The sequence below is a fragment of the Geotrypetes seraphini genome, chromosome 3, assembly GCF_902459505.1.
Source record: "Geotrypetes seraphini chromosome 3, aGeoSer1.1, whole genome shotgun sequence".
NCBI classification, from domain to species: Eukaryota; Metazoa; Chordata; class Amphibia; order Gymnophiona; family Dermophiidae; genus Geotrypetes; species Geotrypetes seraphini.
In genome coordinates, this window is record NC_047086.1 from 148,487,949 (window position 1) to 148,514,473 (window position 26,525).

The following is a 26,525-nucleotide window of genomic DNA, read 5'->3' on the forward strand; positions in this document are numbered from 1 at the left end:
CATGCTCTGTACAATTGTTTTACATTTTAAAATGTCCTGCAAAGTTCTGTGTATCTGTTCACATTGCCTGCTGTAGAAGACAACTCAAGTAATAAATATATCATATATATTCAAATATAAACTGAGATTTTTGGGCCAAAAAAATGGCACAAAACTGGGGGGTCTCGATTTATATTCAAGTCTTTTCCAGATGTGCACCTTCCTGCCCCCTCCTGGAATCACTGCAGGCCTCCCCCAGGCCTCCCTTGAGCCTTGGTAGTCCAGCATTAAGCCAGGATAGAAGCAACCTCTACACTTATCCTACAATGGAGTAATCCCATTCGCAGCAGATAATCAAGACTTAACTGTATATTTATTTTTGAATATGAACTTCAAATTTGTCAGTTTAACTGCATTCATTTCTTTTCTGACTTTCTAGTTATAAAGTTTGGTTGAGGAAAAGGGGTGTGTTGTTAGAACTATTTATGCACTATTTATGCTGTAGTATTGCAAGCTGGTAAGAACGACATCTGTTCATGTATGTCATTTATTTTTTACTTGTTAACATTTATTGTTATGTGTTTGAAATAACTAGCCAGTACAATAACTTGTACAGCAATGCTTGGAATCCGAACTTAATCCGTTTCAGAACCCCATTTGAGTTCTAAAACGTTCGAGTTCCAAGACAATTTTTCCCATTGAAAATAATGAAAACTGGATTAAACTGTTCCTGGGTCCCACAAACTCAAACTTTAACAATAAATACACAGGATTTAGGGGCAGAAACACACACATACAGGCCCGGATTCTGTATAGAACGCCTGTCTCGGGCGTCCTATAGAGAATCGGGCCTACACCCGCCCAAAGTTAACCCAATTCTGTAACCGATGTCCATGTTGCAGACGCCGGTTACAGAATCGGGTTTTAAATGCCCCAACCCCCTCCCCGGACCCCCTCAACGGGCCCTGAAGATCGCCGGCAGGAGGGTGCCCAACCCCTCCTGCTGACAAAACCCGCGATCGCCACCAGGAAGGTGCTCAACCCTACCTGCCGACATAACCCCCCCAAAGATCGCTGGCAGGAGGGTGCCTAATCCCTCCTGCCGGACCCCCCAACGACCCCCCTCTAAAGATCGCCGGTAGGAGGGTACCCAACTCCTCCTGCCGGACCCCCCAATGGCCCCCCTTAAGATTGCCGGCAGGAGAGTACCCAACCCCTCCTGCCAGACTCCCCCCCAACAAAAGCCCCCACCCCAGAACCACTCCTTGGGCTTACCTCCAATTTGGCCAGACGGCAATTCGCACTGTCCAGCCAGCAGGCCTGCCTCTGTCCAAATAAGGCGGGCCCGCCCCTCCACTGCCCAACCCACAGGATCCTAGGGCCTGATTGGTCCAGGCGCCTGGGGAGAATTTTTTTTTAGAAAAAGTGCCTCCCGATTGGCTGATTAGACAGCTGTAGGACGCCTATAGCTGCCTACAGTTGGGAGCACTTTGCAGAATCAGGGCCACAATGGGCAGGGTGTTCGGATTCCAAAGCAGAGTTCGGATTCTGGGGCAAAATTTACTACAAAAAAAAGTTTGGATTCCAAAACGTTTGAGTTCTGGGGTGTTCGGATTCTGAAGTACCACTCTAGAAACCTTGCATCATAAGGACAACCATAGCAAATTGTAACCAGTAAGCTGTATATTATTATTAGCTCCTAGCATGTATCAAGTTAGGATGTAAACTTGTACAGAAATTATGTATGTTAAACCTGTAACCAGTTCTGAGCTCTTTGGGGACAACAGACTAGAAAACCAAATAAATAAATCATAGTTGTTCCTTCAGCACACCAGCTATATAACAATAGAAACTTTCATCTATATTTTAGTTTTTACCCTCCCTTCCTCCCTTCCTCCCTGCCTCTTACCCCAACAGACCTCTACCACCTCATCTTCAAACATCTCCCACTCCCCACTTTCTTAATCCCCAGTCCTTTCATTTCTAGTCTACTCACTACTGCCATATTTGAATATGTAATGTCAACATTTCTCTTTTTTGAGCCCATCTGATGCTGGGAGACTTAACCTTTTCACTCTACCAATCCAAATCACTACCTTGTGTGGGGATCACTACTTAACACCTGGGGAGATCTGCTTTGGCATGGGAACTGTGGGCTCGGGTACCCATATTTGAGTGTGATGTCATCAGCCTCCGATGTATGTCATTTTCTAATTTAAAAAAAAATGAATTTTGTTTGTTTAGTAATACTTTGGAGTTAATTTGTATCCATGTTATGGAATTAATCTTCTTTGTTATTTTTTGAAAAGGAATGCACATATATTCATTAATATTACATTTTTATTACAGGGATTTTATAATTGACAGTCTTTCAGTAGAGAGAAATCATGTTCTCATTAGAATGAAACTTGTGGGAGGGCCTTCTGAACGGATTTTGCCTCCAAGAGTCTTAAATCAGGTTAGTAATTAAATATAAATAAAACATGTTACTTACCTAAAAGAACTCAAACATGAAATTACTGACCTGTTGCTAAAATCATCTGTAGTATCTGAAGATTGGAGGGTGGCCAATGTTACGCCAATTTTTAAAAATGGCTCCAGGGGAGATCCGGGAAATTACAGACCAGTAAGCCTCACTTCAGTGCCGGGCAAAATGGTAGAAACAATTATAAAAAATAAAATCGTGGAACACGTAGACAAACATGATATGATGAGATGGAGTCAGCATGGGTTCAGCTGAGGAAGAAATTGCCTCACAAATTTGCTTGACTTCTTTGAAGGTGTGAATAAACATGTGCATAAAGGTGAGCCAGTTGATATAGTGCATCTATCTAGATTTTCAGAAAGCTTTTGATAAAGTTCTTCATGGGATAGGTGGCAAAGTTCAGTTGTGGATTAGGAATTGGTTATCGGATAGAAAACAGAGGTTAGGGTTAAATGGTCATTTTTCTCAATGGAGGAGAGTAAACAGTGGAGTGCAGCAGGGGTCTGTACTGGGACCGGTACTATTTAACTTAAGAGTATTTATAAATGATCAGGAAATTGGAATTACAAGTAAGGTGATTAAATTTGCAGATGATACTAAATTGTTCAAAGTTGTTAAAAAGCATGTGGATTGTGAAAAATTGCAGGCGAACTTTAGGAAATTGGAAGACTGGACGTCCAAATGACAGATGAAATTTAATGTGGACAAATGCAAAGTGATGCACATTGGGAAGAATAACCTGAATCACAGGTATCAGATTCTAGGGTCCATCTTGGGGATTAGTGCCCAAGAAAAGGATCTGGGTATCATCGTAGACAATGCGATGAAACCTTCCACCCAATGTATGGCGGCGGCCAATAAAGCAAACAGGATGCTGGCAATTATTTAAAAAGGGATGGTTAACAAGACTAAGAATGTTATAATGCCCCTGTATCGCTCCACGGTGCGACCTCATTTGGAGTATTGCATTCCATTCCGGTCTCCTTATCTCAAGAAAGATATAATGGTGCTAGAAAAGGTTCAAAGAAGAGCGACCAAGATGATAAAGAGGATGGAACTCCTCTCATATAAGGAAAGATTAAAACGGTTAGAGCTCTTCAGCTTGGAAAAGAGACAGCTGAGGGGAGATATGATTAAAGTCTACAAAATCCTGAGTGGAGTAGAATGGGTACAAGTGGATCAATTTTTCACTCCGTCAAAAATTACAAAGACTAGGGGACATTTAATGAAGTTACAGGGAAATACTTTTAAACTAATAGTAGGAAATTTTTTTTCACTCAAAGAATAGTTAAGTTTTGGAACGCGTTGCCAGAGGTTGTGGTAAGAGCGGATAATGTAGCTGGTTTTAAGAAAGGTTTGGACAAGTTCCTGGAGGAAGTTCCTGTTATTGAGAAAGACACGGGGAAGCCACTGCTTGCCCTAGATCAGTAGCATTGAATATTGCTACTCCTTGGGTTTTGGCCAGGTACTAGTGACCTGGATTGGCCATCGTGAGAACGGGCTACTGGGCTTGATGGACCATTTGTCTGACCCAGTAAGGCTATTCTTATGTTTTTTTGTACCTTTGCTTCTTTACACCAGCAGTTGAGTTTACTGACACTGAGTCTTATTTAGTAAAGAATTTTCCCTGAGGATGTAATATATCACCTAGAGTGAAAAAATAGACAGTATTTTGTCTATTTTATAAAAACAAATAGATGCTTATGTTGCATCCTCAAAATAGGATCTAATGCTACACAGCTTCCATAAGGGGATATGATTGAGGACTGCAAAATTTTGAGTGGTGTAGAACGGGTAAAAAGTACAAAAGTACAAAAAACAGGGGACACTCAATGAAATTACATGGGAATACTTTTAAAACAAACAAGAGGAAATGTGTTTTTACTTAAAGAATAGGAACTCTTTGCTAGAGGATGTGATTACAGCAGTTAGCATAGCTGGGTTTAAGAAAGGTTTGGACAAGTTTCTGGAGTGAAAGTCAATAGTGTGCTTTTGAGACAGATGAGGGGAAAGCCACTGCTTGCCTTAGATCGGTAGCATGGAATGTTGCTACTGTTTGGGTTTCTGTCATGTACTGTGACCTGAATTGGCCACTGTTGAAAACAGAAAATTGGTCTAGTTGGACCAGTATGGGTATTCTTATGATCATCAGAACATATTCCAAAACTGCTGAATTTTATCTTATCCTGTTTCAGCCTGGACTTTGTATTTTGCATTCAGTCTCTTAGAAATGAGCTGGATAGAATATGTATTTTGCTAAATTTTATTTTGAAGTTCTTGGTACTGCTATAGGCCCCTTAGGGGTTGGCGCAGTGGTTAACGCTACAGCCTCAGCACTCTGAGGTTGTTGGTTCAAACCCACGCTGCTCCTTGTGACCCTGGACAAGTCACTTAATCCCCCCATTGCCCCAGGTACATTAGATAGATTGTGAGCCCACCAGGACAGACAGGGAAAAATGCTTGAGTACCTGAATAAATCAATGTAAACCGTTCTGAGCTCCCTTGGGAGAACGATATAGAAAATTGAATAAATAAATAAATAAACAAAATATTTAATGATGGCCTCAAAATTTTTTTGTCAAGAAAATAATCTTCTGATCCTAAGGCAAGGTCTTTAAGAATCTTTTGAATGAATTTAGTATAGGTGGCATCTGATAGAGATCTATCCTGTCGGGCCGTAGGTTCAGATTCTAGATTTTTGCTTGGAAGGATTAGGAGATACAGGTGTCACCTTGATTTATTTTATCTGATGAGGAAGTTACACAATAATTCTTCATGCCAGTGAGAGTGGAATCATTGAGGAGTTACAAGTACCAGAGATGGGGCTGGAGAAAGAGAATGAGGCTGCTGTAGAGTGTTTATGGCAGAAGGTAGGTAGGGGGTCTTTCAGGTGTGGGGATTCTTACTACTACTACTTATCATTTATATACACTGAAAGGCATATGCAGCGCAGTACATTTTGACATTTATAGGCAGTCCCTGCTCGGAAGAGCTTACAATCTAACTTGGACAGACAGACACGACATATAGGGTTGGGGTTCTTACTAGGGAGATAAGAAGGTTGAAGGTTGTTGCAACCTTTTATGAAATAGTTGTATGAAAAGAAAAGTGCGGCTGGGTAGTTCAAGAAGGTTGAAGAGAAAGAGAGGGAACTGAGGTGAATTGTCATGCGTTGCCTCATAATTGACAAAATCACTTAATATGCAGAACAGAGCGTTGAAACTCACGCTAATGGCAGGCTTCCAAAAGCATCATATGGTTTAACTAGGCTCCTCAGACTACCACAAGAGTAACATAACTCAACACGGCTACAATCCTCTGAGGAGCCTAGTTAAACTATATGGTGCTTTTGGAAGCCTGCCATTAGCACCTCATAATTGAGGTATGTCCGACATTGTTGATCTTTTCTTCTTAGCGGGATGTTACGATGGCAAAATGTTTGGGCTAAGCTTGGAGGAGACACTACTCTCTATGCAGCAGTAGTGCAAATAGGCAAAATCTTTACCTTGTCCCTTGAGATATATGGGGAAGGATTAGTGTTAGTAATGAAAAGAGAAGTGGATTATGTGAGAAGTGAGAGTTTTGGTGTTTGGCTTCCTGGTTCTCTCTGAGAAACTTCTGTGGACCATTTACTAACATTCCTTTTGTTTTTACTATGCCTACTCTGCTGGAAATTTAACATTTTATTTTCTAGTTCTATCAGTTTGACTCCTTTTACAAGCATTAAAAAATTCATTTAAGAAAATACAAAAAAAAAAATAATTTGTTCCTTTTCCCTCTCTTTTATTTGAAGTGATCATGTTTCTCTGAATCCAGAGAGTAAGATTATAATAGCTTTCATAAGATGACAGGTCAAGCAGGCAACTATTTTGAGTGTATTCTATTTACTGTAGATGGTTTAGGTATTTTTGAAGTATTTACTGGCTTCTGTTTAACAGTCTTGATCTCTTTAGACCAATCATAATGTGTTCACAGGTCGAAGCCGAGTCCTATTGTTACTCACACTGAGCCTGCAGGAAGAGAAGCATTTTGAGTACTGACAGACAGAGGTCCTGCCAGTACTTGATTAAGGCCATTTGGGTCAGCACAAATAGCTTTACAATCATTATCTTCTAGGTTTCCACACCCCTCCAAAAAGAGGCATGACATCTCCATCCAGCAGCACAAAAATTAAACTGACTGAGGAGGCTGCTGATGTCAGTGAGGTGAAAGAGTTGAGACTTTGTGATTCATCAAGCTAACACCCAAACTAGCGAGGGAAGTTCCACACAAGCAGCTCACAGTAACTAAAACCAAGTGTGGCTGCATTATCCTCGTCATTCATGGAGAAAGGACAGTTGCTACCTTGGAGAACAATTATGTAACATAGGTGCACTAACTGCTAAGGCATCCATTATATCCTATGGGCATCTTAGCATTTAGCACGTGCTAAATTGGTTAGTGCACCTTAATAAAAGGACCCCATAGTGCATAAGCTATCAGGGAATAAAGCTGTGTATCTTTCCCTTATTTCTTTTACTCAGTATGCTGAATGAGCGAAACTGCATGCAGCTGAACACTGCTTGCAGAGAGATCCTTTGCCTCAGTGAACTGGAAATCTGGATTTCAAGTCTTCTGACTACCCCATCGGCCTGATCACCACGGCCGGAAACTTCCGCCACCCTTGGACAAGCCACGCAAATGCCTGACGGAGGACATAGTCTGGCTCTGATCCCGGTCGCACTTCCATGGAACCGTCTCAGCCTGCATTACACCTACTAGCGGACGAACCTGGGGTGAGCTAGCTCCCAATGGAAAGGTCCCGGAGCCCCGATCTGATGTGCAGGCTGTCCCAGGGGGCTTACTGCTGAGCAAGGATCCCCCCCCCCCAGAAACAGACATTCTCCAACAGTCTGCAAACTCCTGCAGTCAAGGATGTAAGAACATAAGAAGTTGCCTCCGCTGAGTCAGACCAGTGGTCCATCCTGCCCAGCGGTCCGCTCCCGCGGCGGCCCATCAGGCCTAATTGCCTGAACAGTGTCCCTGACTAATTTTGTAACTTCCTCTAATCCTATCCCTATTACCTACCTCTACTCCTATCTGTACCCCTCAATCCCTTTGTCCTCCAGGTACCTGTCCAGACCCTCTTTGAAGCCCTGTAGCGTGCTTCTGCTTATCACATCCTCCGGTAGCGCGTTCCATGTATCCACCACCCTCTGAGTGAAAAAGAACTTCCTGGCGTTTGTTCTAAACCTTTCCCCTTTCAATTTCTCTGAGTGCCCCCTTGTACTTGTGGTTCCCCGTAATTTGAAAAATCTGTCCCTTGTCTACTCTTTCTATGCCCTTCATGATCTTGAAGGTTTCTTTTTTTTTTTTTTTTTTTTTAATATTTTATTTATAAATTTTTCATTCTTACAATAATTTAATTGTACATAAAACTTCAATTAACACATGAAAAATTGTGATTACAAATAATTCATCTTATCACATAAAATATAACCCTCCCCCTTTTTTTCATTTCTTAAATCCATATAATATACATTCCCCTCCCCTCCCCATTCTTATATAATCATTACTAATGTGCTATGAAATCTGATCATTGGAATAACGAGTCAATGGTTCCCAAATTTTCTTAAAATTATGAATATTTCCCTGTTGTAATGCTATTGTTTTTTCCATTTTGTATATATGACAGACTGAATTCCACCAAAATGTATAGTTTAATTTGGTATAATCCTTCCAATTTTGAGTTATTTGTTGCATGGTGACCCCTGTCAATATTAATAATAGTTTGTTATTGTTTGCTGTAATCGGACTCTGAGTTCTCATTGCTGTACCAAATAGTATAGTATCATATGAGAGTCCTACATGATTTTCTAGTAATTCATTAATTTGGGGCCAAATTAGTTTCCAAAATGCATTTACACAGGGATAAAAAAAAATTAAGTGGTCTAATGTCCCAACTTCTATTCTGCAATGCCAGCATCTATTAGATCTAGTACTATCTATCTTTTGTAAGCGCGTAGGGGTCCATAAAACTCTATGTAACAAAAACATCCAAGTTTGACTCATAGATGCTGACTTTGTAGATCTTAATCTCCAGGACCCAAAATCGTGGCCATTGAGACTCAGATATTGTCTGACCAATCTCAATACTCCAAATATCCCTAAGTCCAGTTTTCTTTTTTTTATTTAAAAATCCATTTAACAATTTGTACCATTTTGCGGCTTGGTGACCCAAGAAATCCGCCTGGAAACATAGAACCTGCATACTATATTGAGTATTAAGCACTTTCCATTCAGGGAACCCTGCCTGAATAGCTTGCTTCAATTGCAACCATTTAAAATATTGTGTTTTATTTAATCCAAATTTATGTTGCAATTGTGAAAAACTAAGCATTGTTCCTTCTGAAATAACATCATTCAATGTTCGTATACCTGCAATTATCCATTGTTTCCAGACAATTTTGTATCCGCCAATCTTGATCCTGGAGTTTACCCAAATTGATTGATTTAATGATTTAGCAATTGGTTCTGGTGATAGATTACTAATATATCTTAATGTCTTCCAAGTATCCAATAGAATTCTGTTATCCTTATATCGTCTTGGCATGTTTATACTAATTAGATGTTCTAAATGTAGTGGGAACAGGAGCCGCCATTCTAGATATAGCCAATCTGGTACATTCTCCATGAGATCTGGGAGGATCCAATACATACCCTGTCTTAGAATATAGGCTTGATGGTACCTATAAAAATTTGGAAAATTTACCCCTCCCTCCACAATTGGTCTTTGTAAAGATACTAAAGCAATTCTGGGTCTTTTCCCAAACCAAACAAACTTTGTAAGAATTTTATTTAACTTTTTATAGAATGACCCCTGAAAAAATATTGGTATCATACTCATTTGATAACAAACCACAGGCAACATCATCATTTTAATTGTTTGGACTCTTCCCCACCAAGAAAGATGTAAAGGATTCCATTGCTCACACATTTCTGTTATTTTTTTAATAAAAGTTTTTCATTTTCTTTGACTGTATCTTCAATTGTATTTTTGATAATAATTCCTAAATATTTTAATCCTTCTTCTTTCCAAATAAATGAATATGAATCAAATAAGCCTTTGGTACAGTGAACATTAATTGGAAGAATTTCCGATTTACTCCAATTAATTTTATATCCAGAAAATTTCCCAAATTTCTCTAGAAGATAAACTTGGAACAGTATTCCCCGGTTCTCTTAAATATAATAATATATCATCTGCATATGCAGAAAGTTTAAATTTCCAGTAAGAAAATGGGATTCCCTTTATCTCCTTAGTTTGATTAATTGCAATTAATAAGGGTTCTAAAACAATATCAAAAAGTAAGGGGGACAAAGGACATCCTTGTCTAACTCCCCTACGCAAGTTAAATCTATCTGATAAATTGTTATCTATATAATAAAACCGTAAGCGGCGCATGCGCAGTCTTATCAGCGTGCTTCCGTGATCCGTATGTCCGTGGCCGCCAAGACTGCAGCATGCCCCGCTCTTTCTACGGCCCCACGCGGCACTTCACTACATTTTCGCCAGAGCGGTTTGCCAAGATAGGGGAAGCTGAACAGCTCACTCCCGCCTCTGCTCGACTTCCTGTTCTCAACCCCCCCCCCCAAACAACCGCATAGGAAAAACTCACTCCCTGCTCTCCTGCCACGGCGTTTGCTTCCTCTACTCGGCACGGCGCTTTACCCGGCAGACATTGAATAAAAGGTTGCCTCCCCCTGCCGCTCTGAATACCTGACCGCCTAACTTTAAACCCGCGGCTGCAGCTGCTTTGAAGACCTGGCCTGGCCGCCTAACTTTAAAACCACGAGCTAAACAGGTATGTAGTTCTTCCTTTCACCTGAACTCGCCTGCTCCCAGTGGGCCAAGAGAGAGGGGGGAGTGGCTGCCGTGGTGATCTGGCCGACTCCCTGGTGACAGGAGCCGCGGCGGCACCTTTAAAGTGAAAAAATAACTGTGGCAAGGGAGCCGGCCAACTGGCAGTTCAAGTTGGAGCTTCAGTCTGGCCTGCTCCCTGCCGTATTGTATTTTTTAGTTGAAAGAAGCGGCGGTGGCTCCTCTCACGATCCCCGCCTGGGTCAGACTTCCGACGCAGGTGGGGATCATGAGAGGAGCCACCGCCGCGTCTTTCAAATAAAAAAATACAATATGGCAAGGCGGGCAGGGAGCAGGCCAGACCAAAGCTCCAACTTGAACTGCCAGTTGGCCGGCTCCCTTGCCACAGTTATTTTTTCACTTTAAAGGTGCCGCCGCGGCTCCTGTCACCAGGGAGTCGGCCAGATCACCACGGCAGCCACTCCCCCCTCTCTCTTGGCCCACTGGGAGCAGGCGAGTGAAGCCCGGTACTTCCGGGTAGCTAAGGGGCGGAGCGCGGCGCGTGCTCAGGGTCCGGGTGGAGAAGCCGGTGCTACAGCCGCTTGCACACATTAGCACTGGCTAACGCAACCCGGGTAAGGGAGGTCAAGTTTGGGAGGATCGCTCAGACTTGGGACTGGCGTTCACCTTCGCCCAGAGGTTTGTCGGCGGTGGGAGGGTCAGGAGCAGGCCAGATCGAGCAGAGCAACGGCACTAAAAGAAGGGGGAGGGGCCAAACGGAGCAGGCCAGATCGTGGTAAGAGAAGGGAAAGGGGGGTGGGGGAAAATGCTGCTACTGCTATACAGGGACTTGGAGGGGAAGGGAAATACCGCTGCTGCTTCTGCACAAGAAAGGGGGGGATAGGAGGGAAATGCTGTTGCTGCTGCATAGGTAAGTGGGATGGAAATGCTGCTGCACAGGAAAATGGGGGAAAATGACAGACAGACAGCGGGAGGGAGGGAGACAGAAAGAAAGAAAGACACAGGGGCAGGGAGAGGAACAGAAAGACAGACAGAGAAAGGGGGCCATGGAGAGAGAAAGAGAGTCAGCGGAAGGGAGACAGACAGACATGTATTCTAGCACCCGTTAATGTAACGGGCTTAATGACTAGTTAATATATAATCTTGCATCAGGAGAGCTATACAAAGTCTGAACCATTTTAATAAAACCGGGGCCTATTCCAAACCATTCCAGAGCTTGATACATATAACGCCAATCCACTCTATCATATGCTTTTTCTGCATCTAAAGATAGCATAAAAGCTGGATCATTCAAATTTTTCACTAAATTTAAAGAGTGAAATGCTAATCTAGTATTGTTTGATGAGTGTCTTTTAGCAATAAATTCTGTTTGGTGTACATCAATAATAAAAGGAAGAGCTTTTGCCAATCTTATTGCTAATACTTTAGCAAGCAACTTACCATCTACATTTAATAAAGATATAGGCCTGTAATTTGAAACCAAGGTAGGATCCCTGTTTGGTTTTGGTAAGACAATAATTACCGAATCAGCCATAGCACCTGATATATTCCCATTATTTATTTGGTATTGATACAAATTTAATAAATATGGTAAGATGATAGTTTGAAATGTTTTATAGAATTCAACAGTATAACCATCACCACCCGGAGCGGATCCAACTCTAAGAGACTTCAATGCTGATTCTATTTCTTTTAAAGATATAGGATCTTCTAAACTTCGTTTTATATGATCCGGAACATTTGGTCCAATAAATGAGTTTAAGAAATTTAATCCCTCTTGTTCTTTATTTTCATAAGATTCAGAAGAATATAAATCTTTATAAAAATCAAGAAATTGTATGAAAATATCTTTGGTGTTAGTGTGTGTGTTGCCTTGTGTGTCTTTAATTGCAATAATCTTAGATTTCCTTTTTTTTTGCTTTGAGAAAATTAGCTAATAATCTTCCAGCTTTGTTTGAATTACCAGAATACTGAACTTGCTTATAGAAGATATCTTTCCTCACAAATTGAGAAGAAATCTCATTATATTTTGCTTTTACTTTTAATAAATTTTGTAATGTATTATGTTCCCATTTCTCAATTAATTTATTCTCTAATACTTTAATTTGTTTTTCCAAATCAACATATTGTTTTTTAAGTTGTTTTTTGATAAATGCTGAATATAGAAATAATATTTCCTCTTATTGTTGCTTTAAATGCGTCCCACAAAATCTCAGCATTAATATTGTCCGAATTATTTATTTGAAAAAATTCATTCATCTTTAATTTAAAATCTTCCAGAAAGTTCGAATCCGCAAGTAAAGCATTATCAAATCTCCAAATTGGATTGAAATGTTCTACATCATTATTCTGAAAGTCAATCCACACACCAGCATGATCTGAAATTACAATGGGATCAATAACTGCATTCATCACTCGCTGCGCTATATTATTAGACACGAATATATAATCAATTTGTGAGAAAGATTTGTGGACCTGAGAACAAAAAGAGAATTCCCGATCATTAAAATGAAGAATACGCCATATATCAACTAAATTACAAGATTGAACCAAATTATCTAAACCTAACGATTTCATAATTCTACTTGGTCTCTTATCCAAAATTGGATCCATTACAGCATTGAAATCCCCTGCTACTATTAAATTAGAAGTAGCCAATGGTAACAGTAATTGTTGAACTTGTTTGAAAAACTCCATTTGATTCGAATTAGGAGCATATAAATTTAATAAATCCAGGGCTGTATTTCCCAGAACCATATCTTCCTAAAGGATCGTGGTTTATTAATTTGAAATCAGCAGTGCATTTCCTATTTATCAGGACAGCAACCCCAGCTTTTTTCCCTATTGCAGGTGCAAAGAAGCATTTAGAAATCCAACCCCCAGATAACTTTTTAGATTCATGCTCAGAAAGGTGCGACTCTTGAATAAAATATATGTCCGCATTTTGCTTTTTAATGAACGTTAGTACTTTCTTTCTCTTAATGGGATGATTTAAACCATTGACATTAATAGAATAAATTTTTATATCCATCTATTTTATAATTAAATTTTGGCAAATACTTCTATAATAATAAAGATGATCAGACCTCAACACATTAAGTAAATATATTTTCTTCATCCAATCCCCCCATCCCTTCCCCCCCCCCCCCCCGAAAATAAGATTATAAAAGAAAAATTCAAATTTTACATTTATCCTATTTTCAATAAACATTTCAATTTCTGCACTTTTCCCAACTTCATGTCTTAAAGAAACATTAATCATCCCACTCCCCCTCCCCTTCCCATCCCTCCACCCTATTCCCACCCACCCCCCCTTTAAAATGTGTGTAAGCTTGAAAACACACATAGATAATCAGGTAAAAAGAATTCCCCCCATAGAACATTCAAAAAACAAAAAAAAATCTATAATCATAAGTTACACAAAGAATATTTTAACAATTAAACCCTTTCCTCAAATCCCTAATATCTAAACCGACCCCCTTAAAATAATTTTCTTGAATAAAAACCAAACAAAACTTTTATGTAGAACCCCAGTCAATATTAAGAATAAAGTACTAACTGTATTAATGACTGTATTAAAAGCACCAAATATATAATACATTGAACTGCATCTTTTAAAGAAATTAAAATGCAACACAGAGCATCTAAAAAATAAATAATAAAGTCCATGTCTTTATGTAATCATAAGTTCCTCTTTTTTCTGCAAAAAGTCCTGCAACTCTTCTGGTTCCTTGAAATTCATTGTTTTATTCTTGAAAGTCACTTTCATCATCGCTGGATAAATCAACCCATATTTTGCTCCAAGACTTCTGAGCTGTGGTCTCATATCAAGAAATTTTTTCCTCTTTGCTGCAGTGGCAGGAGCAAAATCTGGAACAAAGTGTATGCGAGAGTCCTGAAACTTTAAGTTCTTATTTTCTTTAGCCAGCCGAATAATATCCAATACTTGCTGATGTCTTAAGAGCTTAAATATTATTGGACGAGGTTCCCTTTGAGTATCATTCCTCCTGACTGGTATTCTGTGAGCTCTTTCGATTTCAATAGGATATTTAAAGTTGAGAGGGAGGATTTTAGGGAGGAGATTCTCCAGAAAGGAAGTAATATTATTTTCTTCTGCCCCTTCCGGAATCCCAAGTAATCTTAAATTACTTCTTCTCTCCCTATTACTACAATCCTCCAGCATTTGCGTAAGTATATCCATTTTCTTTTGCACCGGCTTGAATTTGAATAAATCTGTTTCAACTGCCAGCATTCTATCATTAAGATTAACAATCTTATTCTCCACCAGCTCCATTTTCCTGTTAAGAATATTTACTTCCTTCTTAACCTCTTTAATATCCTTGAAGTTTCCTAGCACAATTTCTTTAATTGCTTTCAGTTCCTTCAATATTTCAGCTGTTTCAACAACTTCCTTCTCTGCCTGTTTTTTCGAAGGGGTCGGAGGCTCGGGTTTGGCTCTTTTTGCACTTGCCGGCATCACAAAAGCTGAATCAGCTTTGTTATTCTTTCCAGACGCCATATTTATAATTAATTCTCCCGTATCCAAAAAGAAAAGTTAACTTTTGTAACTTAAATAATCTTTAAAACGATCTATTGGGACGGAGCTCACCGTTCACCTGACTATTGCCATGTGCTTCCAAGCCACCATCTTGAAGGTTTCTATCATGTCTCCTCTAAGTCTCCACTTTTCCAGGGAGAAAAGCCCCAACTTCTTCAGTCTGTCAGTATATGAGAGGTCTTCCATACCCTTTATTAGCTTAGTTGCTCTTCTCTGGACTCTCTCAAGTACCACCATGTCCTTCTTGAGGTACGGCGACCAGTACTGGACACAGTACTCCAGGTGCGGGCGCACCATTGCACGATACAGTGGCAGGATTACTTCCTTCGTCCTGGTCGTGATACCCTTCTTAATGATGCCCAACATTCTGTTTGCCTTCCTTGAGGCTGTGGCGCACTGCGCCGATGCCTTCAATGATGTGTCTACCATCACTCCCAGGTCTCTTTCAAGGTTACTCACCCCTAGCGGTGATCCCCCATTTTGTAAGTGAACATCGGGTTCTTTTTCCCTACATGCATGACCTTGCATTTCCCTAAGTTGAAGCTCATTTGCCACTTTTTGGCCCACTCTTCCAGCGCTGTCAGATCTTTTTGGAGATTTTTGCAGTCCTCCTTGCTTTCAACCCTGCTGTATAGTTTGGTGTCATCCGCAAATTTAATAACCTCACATTTTGTTCCTGCCTCCAGGTTGTTAATAAACATATTGAACAGGAGCGGTCCCAGCACCAACCCCTGCGGAACTCCGCTCGTGACCCATTGCCAGTCTGAGTAATGGCCCTTTATTCCAACCCTCTGTTTCCTGTCCGCCAGCCAGTTTTTGATCCATCGATGGACCTCCCCTTGCACCCCGTGGTTCCATAGCTTCCTTAGCAGTCTTTCATGTGGTACCTTGTCGAAGGCTTTTTGGAAGTCAAGGTAAATGATGTCTATGGATTCCCCTTTATCCACTTGGCTGTTTACCCCCTCAAAGAAGTATAATAAGTTAGTGAGGCATGACCTGCCCTTGCAGAAGCCATACTGGCTCGGCTTTAGCTGCCCAGTGTTTTCGATGTGTTCCCAGATGCAGTCTTTAATCAGTGCTTCCATCATCTTTCCCGGGACCGAGGTCAAGCTCACCGGCCTGTAGTTTCCTGGGTCTCCCCTTGAGCCTTTCTTGAAGATGGGCGTGACATTTGCTATTTTCCAGTCTTCCGGAATCTCTCCAGTTTTTAAGGATAGATTGCATATTTGTCTAAGTGGCTCAGCTATTTCGTTCCTTAGTTCCTTGAGTACCCTTGGGTGAATGCCGTCCAGACCTGGCGATTTGTTGCTCTTTAGCCTGTCTATCTGCCTAAGGACATCCACTTTGCTTACCTCTAGTTGGACCAGATTTTCATCCTGATCTCCTTTTACGATCTCCTCGGGTTCCAGAATGTTGGTTGTGTCCTCCCTCGTGAAGACTGAAGTGAAGAACTCATTTATCCTGTCAGCTATCTCCTTTTCCTCTTTTACCACTCTCTTTCTGTCTCCATCATCCAAGGGTCACACTTCCTCCCTTACTGGTTGCTTCCCCTTGACGTACCTGAAGAATGATTTGAAGTTTGTTGCTTCCCCCGCCAGTCTCTCTTCATATTCTCTTTTTGCTTTCCTAACCACTCGGTGACACTCCTTTTGTTGTTTTTTGTTCTCCTTTTGGTTGTCCTCTGATTTGTCCTTTTTCCATTTTTTGAATGCTGCCTTCTTGTCACTTATCGCCTTTTTTATTGCATTTGTTATCCACACTGGGTTTTTTGTTCTATTTTTTTTGCACCCTTTCCTGAACTTGGGGACGCACAGAATTTGTGCTTTGTGCACCGTGCCCTTGAGTAAGGTCCAGGCTTTTTCTACGGACTCCATCTTCCTTGCGATGTCGTTGAGTTTCTTTCCCACCATTTTCCTCATGGCATCATAATTCCCTTTTTTGAAGTTCAGTGCTGTCGTTGTAGTTCTTTTCACCTTTGATGATCTAATTTCTAGCCTGTACTGGATCGTGTTGTGATCGCTGTTTCCTAGTGGGGCTAGTACCACCACCTCTTTAGCGGGTCCCCCATGTCCGGTGAAGATTAGGTCAAGAGTGGCATCTCCCTGTGTTGGTTCCGTGACCAGTTGTTCCATGAAACAGTCCCTCGTGACCTCCAGGAATTTGGTCTCCCTCATGCAGTTTGAGTGCCCTATACTCCAGTCTATTCCTGGGTAGTTGAAGTCCCCCATCACCACCACACTTCCGCTTTTGCATACCTGCCCCAGTTCAGCCTCCAGATCCTGGTCGATTTCTTCCGTTTGCCCCGGTGGGCGATAGTACAGACCCAATTTTATGTCTGCTCCAGTTCCTCCGGATAGTTTAACCCATAGTGATTCTAAGTCATCCGCCCTTGCTGTTGTTTCCATCCTGGTTGAATGTATGGAATCCTTTATATATATAGCACTATTCCTCCACCTTTTTTGTGTGGCCTATCTCTCCTGTAGAGTTTGAACCCTGGTAAAGCCACATCCCATTTATTGTCATCAGTCCACCACGTTTCTGTGACTCCGATTATGTCTAGGCCCTTTTTGTTGACTAAGACTTCTAACTCTCCCATTTTAGCCCTTAGGCTCCTAGCATTAGTGTATAGGCAATGTAAGTCCCGGTTGTTTGCCTCTCTTGCTGGTTTTCTTCGTGGTTTGGCGCTCCTGGCGACTCCCTCGTGAGTTGCCAGTCCCCAAGCCTCGTCTCGGTCATCCTCCTCCTGTGGTGTGTCTGTTTCGTCCTCTGCCTGCTTCCCCATTTTTGGTTGACCTTTTGGATTCCGTTGTTCTCTGTTAGTCCTGTTTGCCAATTCCATTTGTGCCCTAGACCCCTGCAATTTGTCCTTTGGTCCTTCTTCAAAAAAATCCCACTCAGTCCTGAGCCCTCCTTTACAGTGTCTTTGTTCAATGTCCTTGGCCCTGGGCATCTGCATTGTGTCCTTAGATCCTTGTCCCAAAATTTCCCACTCAGTCCTGGTCCCTTTTTTACAATGTCCTTGGCCCTGGGCCCCTGTATTGCATCCTTAGGTCCTTTTTCCAAAAATTCCCACTCAGTCCCAAGCCCTCTTTTACAATGTCCTTGCTCAGTATCCTTATTTGATACTTTTGTCCGATGTGTCAGATCGACTGTCGGCTTTCCCCTCGTCCTCAGTTTAAAGCCAAATCTATGGCGCTCTGGACGTTGCGTGCCAGCATCCTCGTCCCAGTCATGCTCAGGTGCAGTCCGTCTCTCCTGTAGAGCTTATTTTTTTCCCAAGAAAGTTGTCCAGTTCTGAACAAAAAGGAAACCCTCCTCTTCGCACCATCTCCTGAGCCAACCGTTTATTGCTTGTAGTTCACCTTGCCTCCTTGCGTCTGCTCCGGTACTGGCAGGATCTCTGAGAAGGCTATCTTCCTTGCCCTCAGTTTCAGTTTCCTCCCCAGGATCCTGAACTGATCAGCTAGTGCAGTCCTGTTGTAGCTCCTCCTGCTGACGTCGTTGGTTCCAACATGGATTACTACAGCTGTCTCCTCCGTCTCGGCCCCTTCCAGGATCCTCTCAATTCTGTCGATGACATCCTTCGTTCTTGCCCCCGGGAGACATGTCACTAGTCGGTCCTCTCTACCTCCAGCTATGTGACTGTCCACTCCTCTCAGGATTGAGTCTCCCACTACGATAGCAGATCTCCCCTTCCTCAGCTGTCTCTTTGGTCTCAGGTCTGTGTCAGTGGCGCTGTCCTCTAGTCCTTCCTCCGGGTTCTGTTGGGTCTCCTCCTCATCTGCCTGGCCAGATTCTCCGCAAGGTCCTACTCCCGTGGTGTCTGGTGGATTAGGTCATCCGACTGTTGGTTCTTCCCTGAAGTGCTGGTGGTCCTGTGCCTCCACCATCCTGCAGGCCTCCTCGATGAATTTCTCGAGCTCTCTAACTTGTCCCCGCAGAGAACCTCCACAGCATGAAGGCGAAAACCACGAACAAAAAATACTGAAAGATCACAAAATAAAACACAAGCAGAAAAGATGAGCTCCTACATATTCTTTTATACAAATCTCCACAGGGAAAATAGGTGCGCACACATTTATATCTGCCCTGAAGCAGGTATAATTATGTACATTTATGTACCAGAAAGAATTGGCATACCTAGCTGTTTTATTAAATATATGTAAGTGCTAATTCTGAGTGTTTCTGTAAAAGTAGCCCATATGAGGTCTTTTTTTCCTTATTTCTGAGCACACAGAGGAAGTAATTTTATAAAGTCATTTTCATGCACCAGTGGTCTCTTATAAAATAGCAGCTGGTGTAAAAATGTTCACTGTGATATGTTGATGTGTACAGGAACAGATTTTGGGTGCAGCATAGATTATAAAATATGCTAACCCATGGGCATATGTGATTAATTTGGACACAGACATTTAAACCAACTTGAGTTTAGGTGTAACTGTTTGCACCTGCAAACACTGCTCCCTCTAAGCTGAGCTGGAGTCCTCCACCTATAGTCCTGCCAGTGGAAGTTGCTTCTTCACTATCACATTTTCAGTAGTGAGGGACAGGCAAGCTCTGCAGGATTCCAGGGAACCTGCCTGTCACTATTATTGAAAACAAAATATTAAAACACCAGTCCCCAACTAGTAGCAATATCGGTGGAGGACTCTCATTAAGCTTAGAGGAACAGTGCCTGCAAAGTAGGCACGATTAGTTCTGTTTATGCTTGTGAAAGAGTCAAAGATTCTTCCTCAGTAATAATGCTGGTGTATTGAGCTCCCTCAATGGACAGCTGGTTTATTGAGTTGGCAGTTAGGCTATCCTCCAGGAGGTGACACTAACTGCCCAGAACAGAGCCTTCTGAGTCACAGGGGGGCAGGACCCAGGCAGTGTGGAGTATACCTAATGTGACCATTTATTTTTTTCATCAAAATGGGACATCAATTAATTGTCAGTCCCACCCCCAATCCCGCCCCCAATTTCTTCAATTCATTTTTCACGTACACATAATCTTATTAATTCACAATGACAGTTGATGAAGCTGTCCATGCAATGTGTGGTGGAGGCGGCAAAAATGGCAAACAGAATGCTGGGAATGATAAAGAAGGGGATCACGAACAGATCAGAGAAGGTTATCATGCCGCTGTACCGGGCCATGGTGTGCCCTCACCTGGAGTACTGCGTCCAACACTGGTCACCGTACATGAAGAAGTTTCAAGTTTTATTAAATTTTAATATACCGACCATCAACAAGTATCTAGCCGGTTTACAAATTAAGATAGGATAAAACTAATACAATAAATAAGATATTTAGAGTGGGATTGTGAACATTCAGACTTTAACTGGACATACTAGATAGTGATGGTAAGGAAGAGAGCGGGGAAGGGAAAAGTTACATTGTTAAAAGTTAAAAAAAAAAGAAAGGAAATGGAAAAGGGAAGGATAAAACATTAGGAATGGGATCGCTTCATGAAAGCGGTTGGAGTGTTTAAGAATAGATTATATTCAAGAGCAAGAAAACGCGTCTTGAAATAAGAATGTTTTTAATTTGGTCTTAAATTTATCGATTGATTTCTCGTGGCGGATTTGAGATGGCAATGCATTCCATAAAGTAGGAGCGGCTACAGAAAAGTTGCTTTTCCTGGTGTAGAAAAATTCCTTAATAGAGGGAACGGAAAGCAGGTTCTACTCGAAAGGGTCCAGAGAAGAGCAACTAAGATGGTTAAGGGGTTGGAGGAGCTGCCGTATAGCGAAAGATTAGAGAAACTGGGCCTGTTCTCCCTCGAACAGAGGAGATTGAGAGGGGACATGATCGACTACTTATGATAGCAGGAGGATATTAACGTCCATGAAGGGAGTACGACTCAAACAATTGGTATTAGAGCCCACTAGGTCCCAGGCCATCCTGGACCTGGTACTTACGAACGGGGAAAGCGTCTCAGAGATCTCGGTGGGAGAACCGCTAGCCACCAGTGACCATAACATGGTATGGTTCAACCTTAGGAAAGGCTTCCCTAGATCACAAACAAAAACAAGGGTACTCAATTTCCGGGGCACTGACTTCACACGCATGGGAGACTTCGTCCATCAGACGCTTCAGGTTCAAGAAGTAACGGAGAATGTAGAGGTTATGTGGTCAACCTTGAAATCGACCCTTCATGAGGCAACTATCTGCTACATAAAATCAGTAACTAAACAACAAAGAAAAAAGAAACCCCAATGGTTCACTGATGAGGTCTCGTACCTCGTCAAGGATAAGAAAAGAGCGTTTCTCTTGTACAAACGCACGGGGGAAAAAAAAGCAAACATTGAATACAGGACAAAGTCTGCAGCAGTCAAAACAGCAGTCAGGGAGGCTAAACTTCAAATGGAAGAAACTCTAGCGAAGAACATTAAAAAAGGGGACAAATCCTTCTTCAGGTACATTAGCGACAGGAAAAAGAATGCAGACGGGATAGTACGCCTTAGAACGCCAGAGGGGAATTATGTGGAAACAGATTCTGAAAAAGCCAAACTACTGAACGATTACTTCTGTTCAGTCTTTACCTGCGAGGCGCCAGGGCACGGGCCACAGCTGGAAGCAAAGGAAAGCAAGGAAGACCCATTTCTGAATTTTGAGATCACACCAGCTGATGTTTACAGAGAACTTTCAAGACTCAAGGTGAACAAAGCCATGGGACCGGACAATTTACACCCAAGAGTGCTCAGAGAGCTGTGCGATGTTCTGGCGGAACCGTTAGCCATACTCTTCAATCTCTCCCTAAGTACGGGGAGAGTCCCCCTGGACTGGAAAACAGCTAACGTCGTTCCTCTGCACAAAAAGGGTTGCAGAGCAGAGGCTACGAATTACAGACCGGTGAGTCTCACATCAATAGTGTGCAAACTCATGGAAACTCTACTTAAAGGTAAATTAGACACGATAATGGATGAAGGGAATCTAAGGGATCCCTGTCAACATGGATTCACCAGAGGCAGGTCATGCCAATCCAATCTTATAAGCTTCTTCGATTGGGTGACAGGAAAGCTAGACTTGGGAGAGTCTCTGGACATAGTGTACTTGGATTTCAGTAAAGCTTTCGACAGTGTCCCACACCGTAGACTACTAAACAAGATGAAATCAATGGGTTTGGGTGAGAAACTAACTGCATGGGTCAGTGATTGGCTGAGTGGAAGACTTCAGAGGGTGGTGGTCAACGGCACACTCTCTGAGACATCGGAGGTGACTAGTGGAGTGCCGCAGGGCTCAGTCCTGGGACCATCCCTTTTCAACATATTCATAGGGGACTTGACCCGGGGGCTTCAGGGTAAAGTAGCACTGTTCGCCGATGATGCCAAACTGTGTAACATAGTAAGTGAAAGCAACCTACAGGATAGTATGACACAAGATCTGATCACGTTAGAAAACTGGTCCTCGACATGGCAGCTAGGCTTCAACGCTAAAAAATGTAAGGTCATGCATCTCGGCAGAGGAAATCCATGCATAACATACTCCTTGAATGGAGAAACGCTAGCTAGGACCTCAGAGGAACGGGACTTGGGGGTAATCATCAGTGCAGACATGAAGGCTGCCAAACAAGTAGAAAAGGCCTCATCAAAGGCAAGGCAAATGATGGGATGTATCAATAGAAGCTTCGTCAGCCGTAAACCTGAAGTCATAATGCCACTCTATAGAACCATGGTGAGACCCCATCTGGAATACTGTGTGCAATTCTGGAGGCCACATTACCGGAAGGATGTGCTTCGAGCTGAGTCGGTCCAGAGGATGGCCACTAGGATGGTCTTGGGGCTCAAGGGTCTCTCATACGAAGAAAGACTGGGCAAACTGCAGCTCTATACCCTAGAGGAGCGCAGGGAAAGGGGTGACATGATTGAGACATTTAAGTACGTCACGGGTCGTGTCGAGGTGGAAAACGATATATTCTTTCCCAAAGGACCCTCGGTCACAAGGGGGCACCCGCTCAAACTCAGAGGAGGGAAATTTAGTGGTGACACCAGGAAGTATTTCTTCACAGAAAGGGTGGTAGATCACTGGAACAGACTTCCGGTGCAGGTGATCAAGGCCACCAGCGTGCTCGACTTTAAGAATAAATGGGACATCCACGTGGGATCCCTACGAGGGTCGAGTTAAGGAACTAGGTCATTAGCATTCAGACTTAATGGGGTGGGTCAATAGAGTGGGCAGACTTGATGGGCTATGGCCCTTTTCTGCCGTCATCTTTCTATGTTTCTATGTTTCTATGAAACATTCAAGGTACTGAAGGGGATAGACTTAGTAGATAAGGACAGGTTGTTCACCCTCTCAAAGGTAGGGAGAACGAGAGGGCACTCTCTAAAGTTGAAAGGAGATAGATTCTGTACAAACGTAAGGAAGTTCTTCTTCACCCAGAGAATGGTAGAAGGCTGGAACGCTCTTCCGGAGGCTGTTATAGGAGAGAGCACCCTCCAGGGATTCAAGACAAAGTTAGACAAGTTCCTGTTGAACAAGAATGGGCGCTGGTAGGACTAGTCTCGGTTAGGGTGCTGGTCTTTGACCAGAGGACTGCCGCATGAGCGGACTGCTGGGCATGATGGACTACTGGTCTGACCCAGCACTGGCAATTCTTATGTTCTTATGTAACCATAAAATTTTTAAAAAATACAAAGCACTCTATACGCAGAGAAAATGTTAATTATCATTTATATTTGGGGGGGTTTCAAAGATGTCAAGGCAGATGACTTTAAAATATGCAATGTCGCCTCAGTAACTATAGAAAAATAGACAAATATAGTGCAAAATATAGATAGCAGATATAAATTCTCAAAACTGACACATTTTGATCGCTAAATTGAAAATAAAATCATTTTTCCTATCTTTGCTGTCTGATGATTTCATGAGTCTCTGGTTGCATTTCCTTCTGACTAGGCATCCTTTCTTTCATTTCTTTCTTTCTGCACTCAGGCCCAACAATTGTCTCTTTCTATTCCCTCCCTCCTTCCTTCCTATGTCCTTAGTGCCCCCAGTGCCTCCTTCCTGTGTCCTTAGTGCCCCTTCCTATGTCCTTAATGCCCTCAGTGCCTCCTTCCTATGTCCCCCTCACTGCCTTCCATCTTTTGTCCCACCCCCGTAGCTTGCCTGCCTCCCTCCCTGCCGTGCCAAAGGCTGCCTGCCTATCTCCCTCCCTCCTGCGCCAAAGCCTGCTTCCCTCCCTCCAGCGCCTGATTCAACCTGCCTGCCCTCCACCGCTGCCTGCCAGCATCCCTCATTCCCTCCCTCCAGTGCCGATTCAAACCCCCGTCCGCCCGCCTGCCGCCGCTGCACCTTCTTGCCACCCAGAAGCCTTCTTTCCAACGTCAATTCTGACATCTAAGAGGAAGTTCCAGGCCAGTCAATTGCTGCCTGGCTGACCCGGAACTTCCTCTCTGACGTCAGAATTGATGTCGGGAAGAAAACTTCTAGGTGGCAAAAAGAAGGTGCAGCAGGGGTTTGAATCGGCGCTGAAGGGAGGGGAAGCGATCACCTGTCCCGTTGTCCCCACGCACAGCTTTGGGACGATGTCCCTGAAAACGGGACATTTCGGCGTCCCGAAGTGGTGGGTCGGGACAACGGTACGGTCGGTCCAATAATGGGATGGTCTCATTGAAAATGAGACATATGGCCACCTTAAGAATACCTGCCCCAGAGGAGAATCATTCAGAGAGGTCCTCGAGGAAGAGACTTCCCTGAGCAGAGAAAGCTCAGAGGTAAAACGCTTCCCTAGCTTTGGGTTGCTACAGAACCCTTGGAAGATGTGGAATTGTAAGTGGGATTGTCCAGGTGAGACAACTGAGAGCTGGGCTAAGGTAAGCCAGTATTTTCTGATGAATAAATTGTTGGGGGCTTGGGAGAGGTTGACCACAACCATAAACTGGAGTTTATAACTACAGTACTCCCCTGATATTCGCGGGGGTTCCGTTCCAGGAACCCCCGCGAATCGTGAAAAACCGAGAATACAGTTTTTCAATTGGGGAGACTTCCCACGAACAGTACCAACACGTGTGAAAAGTATAACAAAAGCTTTATTTTTTACAGTTCCTGAGTCTGTTTCTTCATAGACTAAAGGGTTTCAACATCATTCTCACTTCATATGATATCAGTTTATTCTAGCAGACTAGTTCTCTAGTTATCATATACAGTGTTCCCCCGGTCTTTCATGGTCGGCGGTTCACGGTCCCGGTCATTCGCGGTATTTTCCGACCGCGAACTGCCGACAAGGAGAGGGAAGTGGGAGAGGCAGGAGAAAGCAGCCGGAACGTCAGCGAATGCAGGAAATCACTCGCTGTATGTTCCGACTGCCTCTTCCTGTACTAAGTCAAACCTTACCAATCAGGAGCTGCATGTCAAAACAGCTCCTAATTGGATAAGGCCCGACTTAGTACAGGAAGAGGTGGTCGGAGCATACAGCGAGTGATTTCCTGCACTCGCTGACGCTCCGGCTGCTCTCTTCTGCCTCTTCCGCTTCCCTCTCCTTGTCGGTAATTCGTGGTCGGAAAATACCGCGAATGACCGGGACCGTGAACCGCCGACCATGAAAGACCAGGGGAACACTGTATATGATAAAGATGTCTGTCTGTCTTTATAAAATAGTACCTGCTTGCCCTCTTAGATTAGATGCTCTGTTATAAAATTACCATCAAGTGCCTAGTCAAATTTACCACTTTGGGAACCATTGCTATCTGGCATAGGGCACATAGGAATAAAATGGGCCCAGCAGCAGGTAGCATGCACTAAGTATTGGTAGATGAGCCCCTTTGGGTTTTATTTAGCATCACTGGTACAGGTTAATACATTTCATCAAACAGAATTCTTCCCTACTGTGAAAATGATTTCAGTCTATATGTTATTGTGTATCTTAGCTTCTGGTTGAATTCTCAGCAGTCTCTTCCTTTTATCTCATGCTTTCACTGTGCTTTTATCCTCTATGCAGTATCAGACACTTAGATCGAATCTGTATTCTCACTGTGTGCTCTTTGTTAACCAGATTCTTTTAAGAGTATCTCTTCATTGCTCACATCCACTCCAAGCCTTGAGATAGTAATGTTAGCAAAGAAACAGCAAAATTGATCTAAAAAATGCAAAATGCATTCTTTTAAGAACTGCAATTTTGTTTTTAGTGAAAAAGATGCAAAAATCAGAATTGTCAGCCCTGATAAATAGAATAAATAATTTGAATAATTAATTTTATTTCAGGTGTTCCTACTTTTAATTATGGTGCAGTATATTCCACAGTAATATTTAGTTTATCTATAATGTAATTAATAGTTTTTACACATGGTTGTTAAATTTTTCACAAAATGGATCATATGTGTATAATATACCTCTGACAGAAGGGCCCCTTTACAAAGCTGCAGTAAGCACTAGTGCATGTTTACCGCAGTATAACTAGGCTTTGTGTGAGGGGAGGGGAGGAAAGGTATAGGGGCTGGGCATTGGGCAGTGTTTTATTTTCTTGGAGAGGGCTGGAAGGGGTTGTTTGGGATTGGTGAATTTAGCAAAGCACTGGCCGATATTCAAACCAGTGCCTGGATAAATTTGGTGCATAAAGTTGGGACAGCCGTTTTACTATCCTAACTTTATGCACTTACCTAGCCAGTTGGTAGTCTGTATATTGCTGCTAATTGACTAGTGCCATATTCTACGCAGT

The 26,525-nt window shown here is 42.6% G+C and overlaps 1 protein-coding gene across 7 annotated transcripts in view; it reads left to right on the forward strand.

The window, feature by feature from the left end:
* Positions 1-26,525, forward strand: part of TBC1D32 (TBC1 domain family member 32) — a 301,306-nt gene that overhangs the window by 158,599 nt on the left and 116,182 nt on the right. For all 7 annotated transcript variants that reach the window (XM_033939045.1, XM_033939043.1, XM_033939042.1 and 4 more), the window contains one exon: positions 2,329-2,437. In XM_033939045.1, the coding sequence (XP_033794936.1) occupies positions 2,329-2,437 (109 nt within the window). The remainder of the gene's footprint in view (positions 1-2,328; positions 2,438-26,525) is intronic.